At 48.2% G+C, this 14,597-nt stretch overlaps 1 protein-coding gene and 1 non-coding gene across 14 annotated transcripts in view; one reads left to right on the forward strand and one right to left on the reverse strand.

Annotated features, from left to right (window-relative positions):
* The first annotated feature begins 265 nt into the window (after window positions 1-265).
* Window positions 266-337, forward strand: TRNAC-GCA (transfer RNA cysteine (anticodon GCA)). The gene has a single exon. It is a non-coding gene; the product is annotated as a tRNA-Cys (tRNA).
* Window positions 338-1,464: 1,127 nt separating this feature from the next.
* The window catches only part of DNAAF8 (dynein axonemal assembly factor 8), a 108,517-nt gene continuing 95,384 nt past the window's right edge, over window positions 1,465-14,597 (reverse strand). For all 13 annotated transcript variants that reach the window (XM_061600060.1, XM_061600070.1, XM_061600068.1 and 10 more), the window contains 4 exons: window positions 13,362-13,579; window positions 11,190-11,275; window positions 5,877-5,946; window positions 1,465-1,932 (listed from right to left, as the gene is read on the reverse strand). In XM_061600060.1, coding sequence (XP_061456044.1) covers window positions 1,855-1,932; window positions 5,877-5,946; window positions 11,190-11,275; window positions 13,362-13,579 — 452 coding nt within the window. In that variant the 3' untranslated portion in view covers window positions 1,465-1,854. The remainder of the gene's footprint in view (window positions 1,933-5,876; window positions 5,947-11,189; window positions 11,276-13,361; window positions 13,580-14,597) is intronic.

The following is a 14,597-nucleotide window of genomic DNA, read 5'->3' on the forward strand; positions in this document are numbered from 1 at the left end:
CTGGGAATTGCATGCGCTGCTGAGCCCTTACTGGGACTAGGTCACTGCTTAAAAGTCTTTGGACAAGCGCAGGTAACAACACTGAGCTGGAACTGCTCCGGAAAACACATCCATTAAACAATTAAGGATAATGACATATAATTATAGTTACTCCAGGCAAGGAGCAGGCAGAACAGCACTGAGTAAACGTGACAAAGGGATAGGAAAACATCCAACTGAAGCACTGCCGGTAAGAAGCTTTACAGAGAAAGCTCATCCAGCCAGTGGGGGTATAGCTCAGTGGTAGAGCATTTGACTGCAGATCAAGAGGTCCCTGGTTCAAATCCAGGTGCCCCCTTTAATTTTGTTTTTAAAGGAAAAACAATTGTTTGGTGAGGCTCTGTTACTTATGCATCACTCCTCATATTCCTCCCTCTGCCCCAAAGGCATTTAACACTTAGAAATGTGCGTTGTGGGGAGGAAAAGGACTAGCCTTTGCTATCAGACTTTCCCCATTTTCTTTTTGTGTCATATATTTTCAATAATAAGGCTTAGGGTCCGTCTTTCTGCTAAATAGCAGGGATGTAAGTGCTTTAAATAAATAAGCAAAACACCTGACCTTGGCTCCAGAAAATATCCCATAGAGGACAAAGGGATAAGGTACGTAACAGACACCTTTTCGCTTTTCCTGTCAAAGCTCCTACGCTATCACCAGTTGCATGGCAGGCAGAAGCCCAACAGGTGGGAATGTATCACTCCATGCCAAAGTGACGCCTGCAGACAGGGATGGCTGGTGTCCATGGGGATGAGTGGGGCGGAAGGCAGGGAGCCCAACAGCAGGTGGCGCCAGAGGCAATAACAGGTCAAGCCAACTCGTTCCAGTTTTGCCCCCAACCTCCTCCTCTCTGCTGAGTTCTACAAGGGAAACAAAGCCAGGGACACTCCAAGCTGGTTATAAGGCAGACAGATGCAGGCTGGTTTAGGGCAGGCTGAGATTGATGGGGCAGTGCTCCCAATGGACCAGCCTCCACTGCCTGCATTTCACTCCTCTCTTGCAAGCCTGGCCATTCTGACCTCCCACCCACCCAGCTGGAAAGTCTACCAGTACAGAGTGACTCAAGGCTGCAACTCCTTTCGATGCCACCATTACGGCACCACTGTTTGTATAATTCGCTGGCATTCCTCTCTCAACCTCATCTCTTTACTTCTTACAGCCCCCCCTCCTTGACTTAAAAAGCTGAATTGCCAGCTTTTTAACAGGCTTCTGCTCCCATGCCTTTAACAGCAGTTCGTTCTGCAGACATTAACAGGTGAGCGTGCTTGTCTCCATGCTGTGGGAAACTCCACTTGCTGATTTCTGCCAATGATCTAGCTGCCAATGAAGGCATAGGAGCAGGCTGGGCCTATTATCCTGATCAGCTGGCAACCCCATCCCAATTTCTTTCCAGTTGGTTTGAGAGGAATGTACGGCAAAGGTGGCTGATGACAGCAATGCTTTTAAGATCAGGCTATCAAGTGACAGATGCAATTATAAATGAGAATGAATCAGGATGTAAGTGATAGGCATGTTATTACTTTCTTGCTCACTCTCTCCCCCCCCCCCAATATATGATTTTATCTGTAACTATTTTTATTAGGTAATTTGTCGACTGCTTTGTTTTTACTGTTTTTATTGTAAACTGTGATGGCTCTAAAAGGCAGCAATAGATGAAACCAACCAACATATTCAAGCCCCTGGAACTGAGCCATGTGACAAAGAATATATTTTATTCTTGCAAACGTGGTGTTGTTTACTGATGAGGGTTTCATTCCCCCAAGATAAAAACAGAGAGTGGGCAGGATTGAGGCAGACAAGCAGGAGGAGGAGGACCGTGGCTAGGAATCCTGGATTTCAATCTGGTGGATACTGTCAGAGGTGAGGGAATCCAGGAGGCAACAGAGAAGCTCCTCAGCCTGGTAAGAAAGGCATAAGAGCGGTTAGTCTGTTGGACTCGGATGGCCACAATTCAAAGCAGCCACAAAGCCTGCTGGGCTGGTTGAGTGCACCAAGACTAATTTACACCACAAGCTTGTTTTCATGATAAACACGTGCCGAGGGGAGGATCCACAGGCCCAGGAGCCAAATGCAATGCAGGCCTCTATATCTGGCCCTCAGGACTTTCCCCAGGGCCAGGCCACATCCCTCACTGGCCATGCTTCACCCCCCATCCACCCCGTCCCCGAGCGTCCCTGCCTGACTGGACTGCGCCCTCGGACTCTGATAATGTCTGGATGGAGGACAGAGGGCTGTGTGCGTAGAAAGTAGACTACTATACAAAAGGAAAAATGACGTCTTGCGCTCCTGCCTGCTTTTGCCTCTGGCCGTGCCCACCACTGACATGTGGCCCTCGGAAGGTTCCCCAGAAGGAATGTGGCCCCCGGGCTGCAAAAGTTTCCCCACCCCTGCCATTTATACTGCCCTGAGCTCCTTCCACTGCAAAACATACAGTATGTGAAATGAATCCTAAACAGAAAGAACTGGGATTAATCTGGAGGCTTCCTTGTTTAGTGTTTGGTTGAAACGGGTGCCTGTTGTGAGGGCCAGTAGAGGGACTTTCTATCTTCAGCCCAGGAAATGAGGCCATATCTACGCACCTCGTGTCCCCCCATGGTATGACCCGTAGGAGGTAACTTCTGTGCCTAGCAGCGTTCCTCCTAAGGCAAGTCTGGAGACCCCCTCTGGCCCTCCAGATCTGGCTGAACTCCAGTTCCGTCGGCCCCAGCAAGGATAGCCAGTGGTCAGGAAGGATGGGAGTTGCTGTTCGGCAACCTCTGGAGGGCCACAGCTCTGTTCTTAGGGCCTTTTTTGAGGGTTTTGGCACTAGGAAGTAGAGTTGTCAGAGGATTCCAACAGAAATGGAAATAGATGCGGGAATTACTCCAATGTGCATATTCAGCCGAGGTCAGGAACGAAAATCAGTAAGTGAACAGGAGCGGTATTTGCTGTTGTTGTTTTTCAGTCCGCAAATGGTACGTACACAGTTAGGTTCTTTTCTGCATGGTTAGACGTTTCCCTTCCATTGAAATGCATTGAAATATGCAATCAATTATGCCAGTTTCAGCCACTGCGGATAGCTAGGTGAATAATGTAGGTTTTAGCAGAAGCTGAACTGTAGTGGAACGGAAACAGTGCCGATTGCAATGAATGCAGGACAGGAAGGAAATTGCTGCCTCCTTCATCCCTGCTAGGAAGAAAGGTTAATCATCTTCCCTTCTTGTGCTGGCCCCGCTCTGATGCCTTTTACAGCAGCTGGATCCTACTGGTGGAGGTCCAGACTGCTGTCAGAGGCAGAGGAGCAGGGCTAGTGCAATGATGATGATGATGATGGCAACCTTGCTAGAATGGATGGGCTCATTGAAACATTCTCTGCAATAGTTCCCCACCGTGCGTGGGCGGCCATTACCAGGAATGTGCTCCTTGAACGGATAGACCAGGCTATTCATTTGCAAGTAGATTAGCTTTGCAGGAAGGCATCCAAGTCTGCTGACAAAAAATAGCAACCAGACAAGAACCTGCTCTGCCAGCAGGTTTTCAAGGGGGCGGGGCTGCCCTTTCATGGGGGATTCCCAACAGATTTCTTTCTGACAGCTAGCTTCTGGTATAGTCAATTTCACTCCAAAGACAAACATCCTATAGCTTTGGGGAAAAGAGGCTACCTTTCTTTAAGAAAGAAACTGACTAGCCCAGAGGCTGAATGACTAGGGCAGCCTTCCCCAACCAGCGTGCCTCCAGATGTTGTGGGACCACAACTCCCATCTTCCTGACCATTGGCAATGCTGGCTGAGGCTGATGGGAGTTGCGGTCCAACAACATCTGGAGGCACACTGGTTGGGAAAGGCTGGACTAGGGGCTAGGACCAGATGGGCATCCCGAGGATAGGGACGACTCAGAAAATAAAGACATTTGCGATCAGAATATTCAGGTATGGGTGCAATTGTTCATTAGGCATGTCCCCACTCCCAAAATCTAGTCTGAGATGACGGTAAATGCTTCACATCAATGGGGCAGCTGAGGTTGCATGCAAAGATTCACACGGTCAGTTACTAAGAAACAAGTGCATAAACGGGATATCCAGAACTGATGGGGACTGCATGAGACTGTATCTAAGAAGAGGAAGCCTGGGTAAGAGTGGCTCAGTCACTGCAAGGCTTCTGATTGGTGGGGATCCTCTCAGGCGGAAGCCCCAACCTGCTGCTCTGAACAAGGCAGCCCAATTCGACAGGCTGTTCCTGGGCTGTTGTTCCTTTTTAACCTTCCTGGTTATTTCCTTTTCTGTTTCAGAACAATCCTGCTGTATGTTGACGGCTGTTCCACTGACAGCCCTTTGTTTCTTCCAGAGTTTGGGGGCATCTTAATGACACAGAGGCTGCCTCTTGGTTGGAAGATGCAACTGGACATACACCTCCCCGACCTTGATGGACGGACCGGCAGAAGCACCCCGAGATGCAGGCTCTGGCCCACTGAAAGCATAAATGTGCAGAGCTCTTAAGAAAAAAAAAGCTTCCTGGCATGGATCTCCATCCTCTGCAGAGTGCTGCAGCTGTGCCCCCATGAGCCATTTCTATCTGCAAGGATTTGAGATCTTAAAGCCCGCTATTTAACCCCACTGATGTGCCTAATATTGCACTAAGCCCTGACTCAAAGGACCTGGCTGGCATTTCACAGATTTGTTCTGATGCAGGCAGACGAGAATCCTAGGAACAATTCTGGAGGCCATTTCCTTCCTCTGGTGATATATGCTAGGATTTAAGGACGTCTCTCCACTGGGAAGGAGGCAGGATGGGGGTGGGTGGACAGAAATGCCTGTTGGTAGCAGAACAATGGACAAGGGTGAGTGTATACAAAGGGGAACAGCTGGGGGCTCCCATGTCAGTGGGACAGCGGAATCCGGTCTGGGTTTCAGTCCGAACAATCAAGCAGCTGTCCGAAGTGCTTTACCCACTCTCTTCTCCCCAGCACTGCCCCATCTGTTCCGGGGCTCCCCCCAACCCTCCAGAGTAAATTTGGGCAGGGGGCACGTTGGGGGGAGAGTAAAGGAGAGGGTGGAAAGTTCAGTCATGCCAGCATCAATCCTTGCAGTAATGGAACGAGGGCGTTGGATACCACCTCATGCATTTAAAGGACATGGCTTCCCCCAAAGGATCCTGGGAACTGTGGTTTATCCCTTACAGATCTACCATTCCCAGCACTATTAACAAGCTACTGCTCCCAGGATTCTTTGGAGGAAGTCACATGCTTTACACGTGGTTTAAATGTGTAGCTAAAAGCATCTCATCTCTCTGCACCTTCCTTGAGGCATATCCACACCTGAACAGATTTTTAATGTTTAACGTATTTGTACGTTTTATTTTGTACATCGCCCAGAGTGGCTGGATAACCAGCCAGATGGGCGACTAATAAATTTAATAATAATAATAATAATAATAATAATAGCGTGGATGTGACCTGCATGTCTTTGCAGGGCAGTTTCTGCCTTTGAGCCCTCTCTTCTGTATAGGGCCCAGCAGGAAACTGTTGTGTGATAAACATTCAGTAGCAATTTGAAGAGCGGTAGGAAAAAGAGAGTTGTGCTAGTAGGGTCGCCAACTTCTTTTACTTGTCCTGCTCGTCCGCCTCGAAGAGCAGCGTGGCATGCCAAAATTTAGTAAGTGAGGCTTTTCCTGGCAGGGAGGTAAGGGAAGGGAAAAGCCTTGGCTACTTTTAATTTCTGCGCACCGAGCTGCAGCTGAAGGAGCAGTGAAAGAAGTTGGCAACTTTGGGGACGGCCGTAGCAGTTAACAACAGAAAGCGAAAAAGTGGGAGATGCAACTCAGAGGCATAGCTAAGCAGGGGGAAACAAGGGGAGAGTTGCACTTGCCTGTTTTTCTGTCTTTGGATACAGAAGATGTTTCATGCAATCCAGCACGGCTTGTTTCTGGCAGTGATCACTGGACGGGGGGGGGGGTGAGGAGAGAAGGGAGACCAAGGGGGAGAAGCAAGTGTTACCCATTGCAGCAGAATCTGTCACAGCCTGGAAATGACCTAGCTCTGGGGAGGGGGACGGGACTTTGCCAGCGGCTCTCCTGCTCATTGTGTCCGCTGCTGAACTGCGTTACCCCTCTAAATCCAGGCTCTGACAACAGCTCTGTCTAAACGGATTTGAGAATTTAAAAATATAATCCTTCAATACACAACAGCGATGCTATTGGAGGTGGCTGATTCACAGGGTCGCCATAAGTTGTAACAACAAACACACAGTAATGCCCTGTTATGTAAGAGAGTCTCTGGAAATGCAGGGGAGAAAGGGGGAGGGGGAGAGATTTTGTGGCTAAGGTGTTGGACTATGACCTGGGAGACCAGGGTTCGAATCCCCACATAGCCATGAAGCGCACTGGGTGACCTTGGGCCAGTCACTGCCTCTCAGCCTCATGAAAACCCCAGTCATAGGGTCACCATTGTCGGAATCGACTTGAAGGCAGTACATTGACATTTTAAGAGCCCAAGAAAGCCCAGCCTGAAGGCAGAGGATGCCTCCACCTTGCTGAAGCTAAGCAGGGCTGGGGCTGGTCAGCGCCTGGATGGGAGACTGCCTGGCAATCCCATCTATGCCACCTTGAACTTTGCTGGTGGAGGTGGCAAAGGCAGGAGATCTTAGTAAGATGAAGAATAAATTCATTTTAATCATCACAGATTTTGTAGCTCTACAGACAGAGAGAAATGGCTCCAACATCCAGTGTACGTCTAACCCTAATCGGAACAGTGCTGACAGGTAGGGAAGCACTCATTCGAGACTGAACTGAAGGTAATTATCCCTCGGGTTTCGCACTTCTTTGAATTCTGTGGTATAGTTCTCAGCTCAAAAAATCTACCAAAATGCGTTCAAAAATGACTATGGCAGGCGAGGAGGAATGCAAGACGCAATTCTATGCACACTTGCCTGGGAGTAAGCTTGATCAAACACCGTGGGGCTTAGCGCTGAGAAAACGTGCATAGGATTGCACTGCAAATTGATAAAATATTGCTGCCCTAGTTTTTAGTGCGAATCAAGCTGCCTTTTGCATACGTTACCCCCCTCCCCGCTGCCTTTTCCTGTTCAACAGATCTTATTTGTGCAACCATTACAGCTGTGTGTCCTTGGTTAGGGAAATGCCCAGCATGCTTAAGTGGCTCTGCTGTGTGAATGAATAAAAGGAGCCACCCACTGAGAAACACGAAATGTGTGCTATGCCTTAAAACATACATGCACACAGGCACCTGTCCCTTAAAGAAAGCCCAGGTGACACGGCGTGTCTGCATCTGATGCAGCAGAGGTGGCTTTAAAAAAGTATGCATGGATTTGGAACACGCGTGGCTGATTTTATTGCTTTACTGTATCTCTGGATTATATTAGGAGCCCCAGCCGAAGGTCACTGATACAGGGCTAGGGATGTTACCAGCGTGGTCCATCTGTGCCTGGCATGCAGCACATCCGAGCGCAGGCGGGACTCACAGGGCTGGACACAAGAAAAAGCTGGGTGATCACAGTGCATCCATCTCCCCACAAAAAGGGTGGCAGCTAGTGATGGATGAATGGGCCTGTCAGTTTCGTTTCCCTTGATTTCTTATTTTCCCAATCTTGAATTCAGTTCTTCACATTTCTGCAGCAATGTGTGATTTTTTTAAAAAAAGTCCTCATGAAAATTCATCAGCATCTTAGTGTGAATTTTTCTTAATAAACACATCTGTATGCAGTTTTGCCAAACGCATGCCTTTTTTGTTTTGCAAAGCAATCTCCCTAATTTGATGCAGTTTTGTATGTTGTTTTCACTGATAGATGCATTTTTGGACACACCTTGCCGTGGTGTATCTATTTTTGTGCACATTTCTCGGCTGAAGAACTTCATTGCCACATTCAGAGAAGTGCAAATTTCTAAGGACGGCTGCTTTTCAGTTCACATATTACTTTGGACGAGGTGGATTTGGTAGGTTCACCTTGAAATGCGACCTGAATTTCATTTTCTGGACCACGACCTGGGAGACCAGGGTTCAAATCCCCACACAGCCATGAAGCTCACTAGGTGTCCTTGGGCCAGTCGCTGCCTCTCAGCCTCATGAAAACCCTCTTCATAGGGTCGCCATAAGTCGGGATCGACTTGAAGGGAGTCCATCCCATCCCCTCCACCCCTAATGACAGCATAGGCAGGCTCTATGATATTATTGAAGAACCAGGACCCAGAGCTATGGAACGGCATTCCAGAAGGGCACCCTTGGCTCTTTGCAGCCATCCTGTTGCACTCTAAGGACTGTTCCAGACTAATATTTTTTTGTTTTGGGGCAGGTGTATACTGAAACATGCCATTAATGCAGCAACTGTGCATCGGTGGTGGATTTATACTGGACTGTCCATACATCATTCTGCATTATTTATTGTCCTGCTGCGTTATAGCCGTCCAGAGGGATGCTTCTGCACTATAGCACCACAAAAGCGGGACAACCCAAGCCGAGCCAGAAACACTGGTGATATGAAAAGTTGCAAGATCTCAGCAGGAGCTTACGGGACATGCCCCGATTGGAAATGAATCCAAAATGTTTGCAGGTGCAAACAGTGTTGAACGCGGGATCCCGTACAACTGCCACAATAGCATCACAAGCACAAGTCAACATGAATGCACAATAAGACGGTCATCTGGAGAGGCCCTGAGTTTCTGTGGGTGAGGATGGGGCGCAACTCTTTTTTAGAAGGTTCGTTCTGCTGGGGATGGGGGGGGAAGAGGTGTAGTTCAGGGAAAACGTGTGCGTGAAGATTAGAGTTGGGGCAGAAATTCGATTCAGTTCGCACTGAAACTGAATTTATTGAACTCGCGCTTTCTGAAACAATATGAGCACCAAAACACAGCCGCCCTTTGAAATTCACACTTTGCGATGCAGCTCTGCAACCAAGCAATGTGTGCAGAAATGCACAGACAGGGGAAAGCGTGCGCAAAATGAATGTATCCGTGAAAATAACATACAAAAATGCCCTATATTAGAATAAATTTAAGATTAGAAAAACGAGAACCAAGATGGACAGAGACTTCCATCTCTAGTGAGGATTAAACACACACACACACACACACACACACACACACACACACACACACACACACAGCACTGTTGCTTTGATCAACATCACACACACACCCCAACCTGATTTTGAGTACATAGAAAGAAGTCCAGCAGATCTGATCGATCACAGATCTGCTGTGGCACCTCTGCATTGTCCCTTAGACTCTGCACTCTGGCCTTTGATGTAGAGTTGGGGCTTTTTTCCTCCCCCCCCTTCCCACAGCAAACGCTGAATGTGGTGGTTTTCTCTTAGGAAGCTTATTGATTTAGCAGGCTGATTCTCAAACAGAGGCTTTCCTGTCGCTGATCTCCCTGTAGCTATGCGACCAGTGGGGGAAGCCTTCCAATGCAGCCCCCCCACCCCCGTGTGTGTGTGTGTCCTTGAAAGTGGCTTTCACTTAGGCGCCAGACACTGGCTTTTCTCTAAAGGTGCAGCCTTCAAAACTAAGAGCCTTTTGATGGTGCTGACTCACCAAGTGGCTCAATATTTATAAATAATGAAGGGTACCCTCCTTTGGCATTGTGATTGAGAAGATTGGGGAGGAGGCGAGAGAGTGCAAACAGCTTGAGATCAATCTGAATTGGAGAAGATGTGCAGAAGAGACGGTTGCAGCTCCTTTGCAGTTAGGCACAAATGGAATATCCACTCTGTCAAAAGTTGGTGAGCCACAGTAGCTAAGGATGTGGGCTCCATATGCCCAGCAGGAGATATAGGCTGCGTACACACTATACATTTAAACCACATGGCTTTCCCCCCACCCTAAAGAATCCCAGGAACTGTAGTTTCCCCCTCCCAGAAATACACTCCCCAGCACCCTCAACAAGCTACAGCTCCCAGGATTCTTTGGAGAAAGTGCTGTGCTTGGAAAGTACTGGAACTGTATGGTGTGTGTACACAGCCCTAGCCCTGAGGCTGCCTCTCATCATTGTGCTCCGTTTGAGAGTCTTCTAGGCTGGAATCTTTTTCAGCCTGAGTGCTGCCTTCTGGGGACCGCATGCCGGCAGTGGGCAGGGCCAGAGGCAAAAATGGGCGGAGCAACAAATGGGAATCAGCTTTGCTCCGCACCCTCCTGGAGTGGCTGGAAGGTGTGCCTGAATGGAGAGAGGCCCAGCTTTTCCATGACTGGAACGTAGCCCACTGTACAAAGGCAAGAGTCCCATCCATTGCTCCTCCCATTTTTGCCTCCGGCCCCGCCCATCACAGACAAGCGGCCCCCGTGATGTTGCGCATGAGGCAATGCGGCCCTCAGGCTGAAAAGGTTTTCCCCACCCCTGCTTTAGTAACCAGGAGGTAGTGAGGGAGAGAGGGATGGACTGAGGGCTTCTTGTTGTTTGCTCCTAGAGGGGGACAGTCAGCCAAAGGACGCAGAGCACCCACACTAGTCAGGACGAGGGATGGACGGATCTTTCCGTGTTGGTTTCTCTTAATTTCTCATCTCTAATCCCCCTTTGCCACTGTGCTGCATCAGTTCGGAACTCTTGTTTTTTTAAAGTCCTCATGAAAATCCATCAGGATTTAGTGTACCTTTCTCCCAGTAAACATGGGTATATATGTCCTTTTGCTGACTATAATGTAATTTTGTTAGTTATTTCCCCTAATGTATGCATTTTTAGGCACGCTTCCCCTTAAAATATACATTTTTGGGGTTGGAAAACTGCATCACAAACTTCAGACAAGTGTGAAGTTTGAAGGATTGCTGTGTTTGGGTTCACAAATGCTTGGGAAGTGCAAATTAATTCGATTCACATTAAAATGCCAACTGAATGGAATTTCTTCCTCATCCCTAGTTGGAGCTAGCTGCATCTGCTACCCATCTCCCAGAGGTGAAAGCCTGGGCACTTTGAAAACGGCCCTGGCCATGTCTAGCAGGGATAACGCACAAAGCACTGTGACAAGGCGCAGCTACAGAACCTAACTGAAAAAGTGGCAACCTTCCTTGTCTATGAAGTTCTACAGGGCATCCTGCTGATCCCTGTCAGAGACAGGGTACTGGGCCAACACACTGGATCTTTTTTCTGGCCTGGTAAGTGATATGTATGCTCCAAAACTGGACGGAGACGAGCGAGGAAGAGGGCGAGTCCATGAGAGAGTGATGTCCTTGTTTACCTGTTCAGCAGGGTGTCAAAACAAACCACGGCATTATCTCGCTGGGCCGCAATGACCAGGCAAGCGCCCTTCAGCAGCTGAGAACACTGAAAGGAAAAGGAGAAGGTGAGTCCCCCATGACGGACCCGCTTTGCCAGGAGTCCAGATGTGCATCTGACATCCCACCCATTGTCTGTCACATGGGGATGGACAAATATATCCATTGCGGTTTCTCTGCGTTTCCCACTCGCCCAGTCTTAAGTTCGGTTCTCCGCATTTCTGCAGCAATCTGAGATTTGTTTTTTAATTTCTTTTCGGCGCCTGCTTAAAATCTCCTTCTTCTTTTTTTAGGCAAGCCTACCTGGACACTCAGATGTTGGTGTCTTTTAATTTCTTTTTAGTCTATTGCTGTGTCAATTGTTTTTTTTAAAAAAAGATTTAGAAATGATTTTTATACCCGTTTTTACGTATCATTTTAATGTTTCACGTTCTTTTTTGTAAGCCACTTAGGGGTTTCTACGATTAAAGAAATACGTAAAGGAAATCCTCATGAAATTTTGTCGGCGTTTTAGTGAGAATTTCTCCTAATGCACATTTTTGTATGCAATTTTGCCTAATGCAGGCGTATTTACAAAGCGATTTCCCCCGAGTATAATAAATTATAATACTAAATTTTATTTTTGAGTCGCCTATCTGTCCGAGTTAACGGACACTCTAGGCATGCCTTTTTGCGTGCTATTTTTACTACTAGATGCATTTTTATGTATACTTTACCTTGGTATATGCATTTCAGGACAGAACATTTGCCTGGAGAATGAATTTCGATGGAGGTCTGCGTTTCAGTCTGGACATTGTTTTGCAAAGTGTGGATTAGGCAGACTCGCCTTCAAATGTAAACCAGAATTTCTTTCCCATCTCTATGGTCATGGTGAAAAACTCGCTGCATCCAAACATGGCAGCCATTATTTACACACCGTTTTCCAGCAGCCTCCCTGTTTTTCTCATCCAGAGTGCTCCAGGGAGGGGTTGGAAAGGACGTCACTTTTGGACTGATTGTTGCTCACCGACACCCTCACAGCCCAAGAGGAAAGCCAGTGCCACGCGATGGGACGGGGCCGCAGATGCTACAACAGCAGGAGAACTTGTGCCATTGGTGAGCAGTGGAGACCTGTGGCTCCGATGTCAGTGGGGCAGTGAATCCGCCCCGGGTATTAGTCCGAACTTTCAAGGAGCTGCCCAAGGTGTTGAAACCTATTCCCAAAACAGGTTCAGCACCTTGGACAGGTCTTTGAAAGGTCAGACTAAAACCTGGAGCCCTACTGACATTGGAGCCGCACGTCTCCGCTGCCTACAAGGATCTCTTGGGGAAGAGGAGAGGAGATGCTGGGAAGCCTCCCTCGGGCTCAGACATGATCGGTCTGGCCAGAAGCCTAACAGCTCCTCCCCCATGGTGTACAGAAATCCATCTTAGCAGGGAACAATGTCTGTCTCCTGCTACAGCTGCCCTGTTGATGTAAGACACTCACCCCCTGCACCTTTGGGCTTCCACCTTTTGGGCTGAGGCATGGCTGGTGTCCCCGGGTTACAAAACCAGGGCTGCATCTAATTGCTCGGTGAACAATGTAATCGCTCTCCTGTGCAGAGATGCACCTTGAACAGCTGCTGCTGATTAAACACAGCACTCTTAAAAATAACTTCCGTGCTAAGGCTGAAGGGAACGTTTGCCCCGTTATGATTAACTGAAGGAATCTGAACCCCCAATCCGCCCACAAGCATTTTGTGGTATTTTAACATTCAGTAGCCTTACCAGGCAGTAGGGCATTTCATTACTCTTTGTTTTTCCTTTTCAGTAGCTATAATGACTCAATATACAGGTGTTCCTGGGGAATATGCTCTAAAATAAAAACAGCCAAAACAAAACAGGGGGGACAAGATGGCACACAACCCTTTCCCTGACGGATGGTTTTAACTGGACTAGAAAAAAAATTGTGGAGGATCTGTGATCTTTGCTTTTAAGCAGCCGTTTCTAATAGTTATCTTGTAAGAACATCAGAAGAGCCTAGCTGACCAGACCAACGGTCCCCCTACTCCATCATCCTGCTTCTCACAATGGCCATACTGAGCTGGATGGGCCAATGGTGCCTTGGTGTAAGGCAGCTTCCTATGACCTGGCAGGGGCTCCACTGCTCATACCATGACTGTGGCCTCGCTCTCTGTAGCACTCAGGACTTTAGAGACGAAGAAGGCCTGCGGGTGGTTCATCAGGGCCAGCCTCGCCCCCGTCACCAGGAAACCTTTGCTACTCAGTTGCTCCAGCAGGTCCAGGTAGGGCGGGCGGCTCGCCTCCTGAAGAATGGCCCCAGGAAGGATGAGGCAGGTGGTTTGGCAGAGCGCAGCCAGGTGAGGTCGCTCTGAAAGGGAAAGGAGGGAAGCTATTAAAGATCTAATAAATCACTTGAAGACTTCCACCCATTTTGGGTTGGATCCAATGCTAATCCTACTCAGAGTAGGTCCACTGCAAACTAATGGACATGTCTAACTTAGATCTTTTAATGTCAGTGAGTCTGCTCTGAGGAACTTTGAGAATAAGGCCTCTGTCTGGAATGCAGCCGGCCTCACAAAAAGAACCAGGCCAGGCCTATATTGGCATCATTCTGCTTTGGGACAGCCAGGCTTCAGCACGTGAGATCCTCCGGCAGCCCCGTGCAGGGTCCACTGTTGCACTGACACCTGCCCTGGTCCCTACTTTCCTAATCAATGCCTACTTTCCACTAGGGATGTTGGAGAATTCTGACAAAAAAGGAAAAAAGAGCACAAATTGCCAGTGTTCGTTGATTTCTCCCAAAGGCAGAATGGAAATCAATCCAGCAAATGCAATTGGTATTAGCTGCTGTTGTGGCTTTCGGTCCACAAACGATGTGCAATTGATTACGTTCCCCCCCCCCTTTGCATTGCGTTTCCATTGCATTGAAATGAATGGGGTAGAATAACATAACTTGCACAATTAACCATGTAATTTACATGTTATGTAATTTCACCACAGCAGGCAGCGAGATGAAGAATGTAGTTTTTTGTGGAAGAGGAACTGCAGCGGAATAGAAACAGTGTTGCATGGGGTGGAAACAGGGCAGAACGGAACACAATGCCTTCTTGCATGCAAAATGTCTGCATGCATGTGCGCATGCACACTCACAACAGCCCCACTGGGTGTGGGACTGCCGTTAAAATTTCCCACAATGCCCAGGGAGCAAGGCCATGGCAAGGCCATTGTGGGAGAAAGATTAAAATGGTGGACCCTCAGCTGCTCATGCCGCAGCACCACTGCCTGAAGCAATGCTGTCAGGTTACGACCACCATATCCCATCAACGATGGAGGGAGCTTCACCAAAGGGCATTTTGCCCAAAGCCAGCCTTGGCTGCGGGTTTCCC

Source organism: Rhineura floridana, chromosome 17 (assembly GCF_030035675.1).
Source record: "Rhineura floridana isolate rRhiFlo1 chromosome 17, rRhiFlo1.hap2, whole genome shotgun sequence".
NCBI lineage: Eukaryota > Metazoa > Chordata > Lepidosauria > Squamata > Rhineuridae > Rhineura > Rhineura floridana.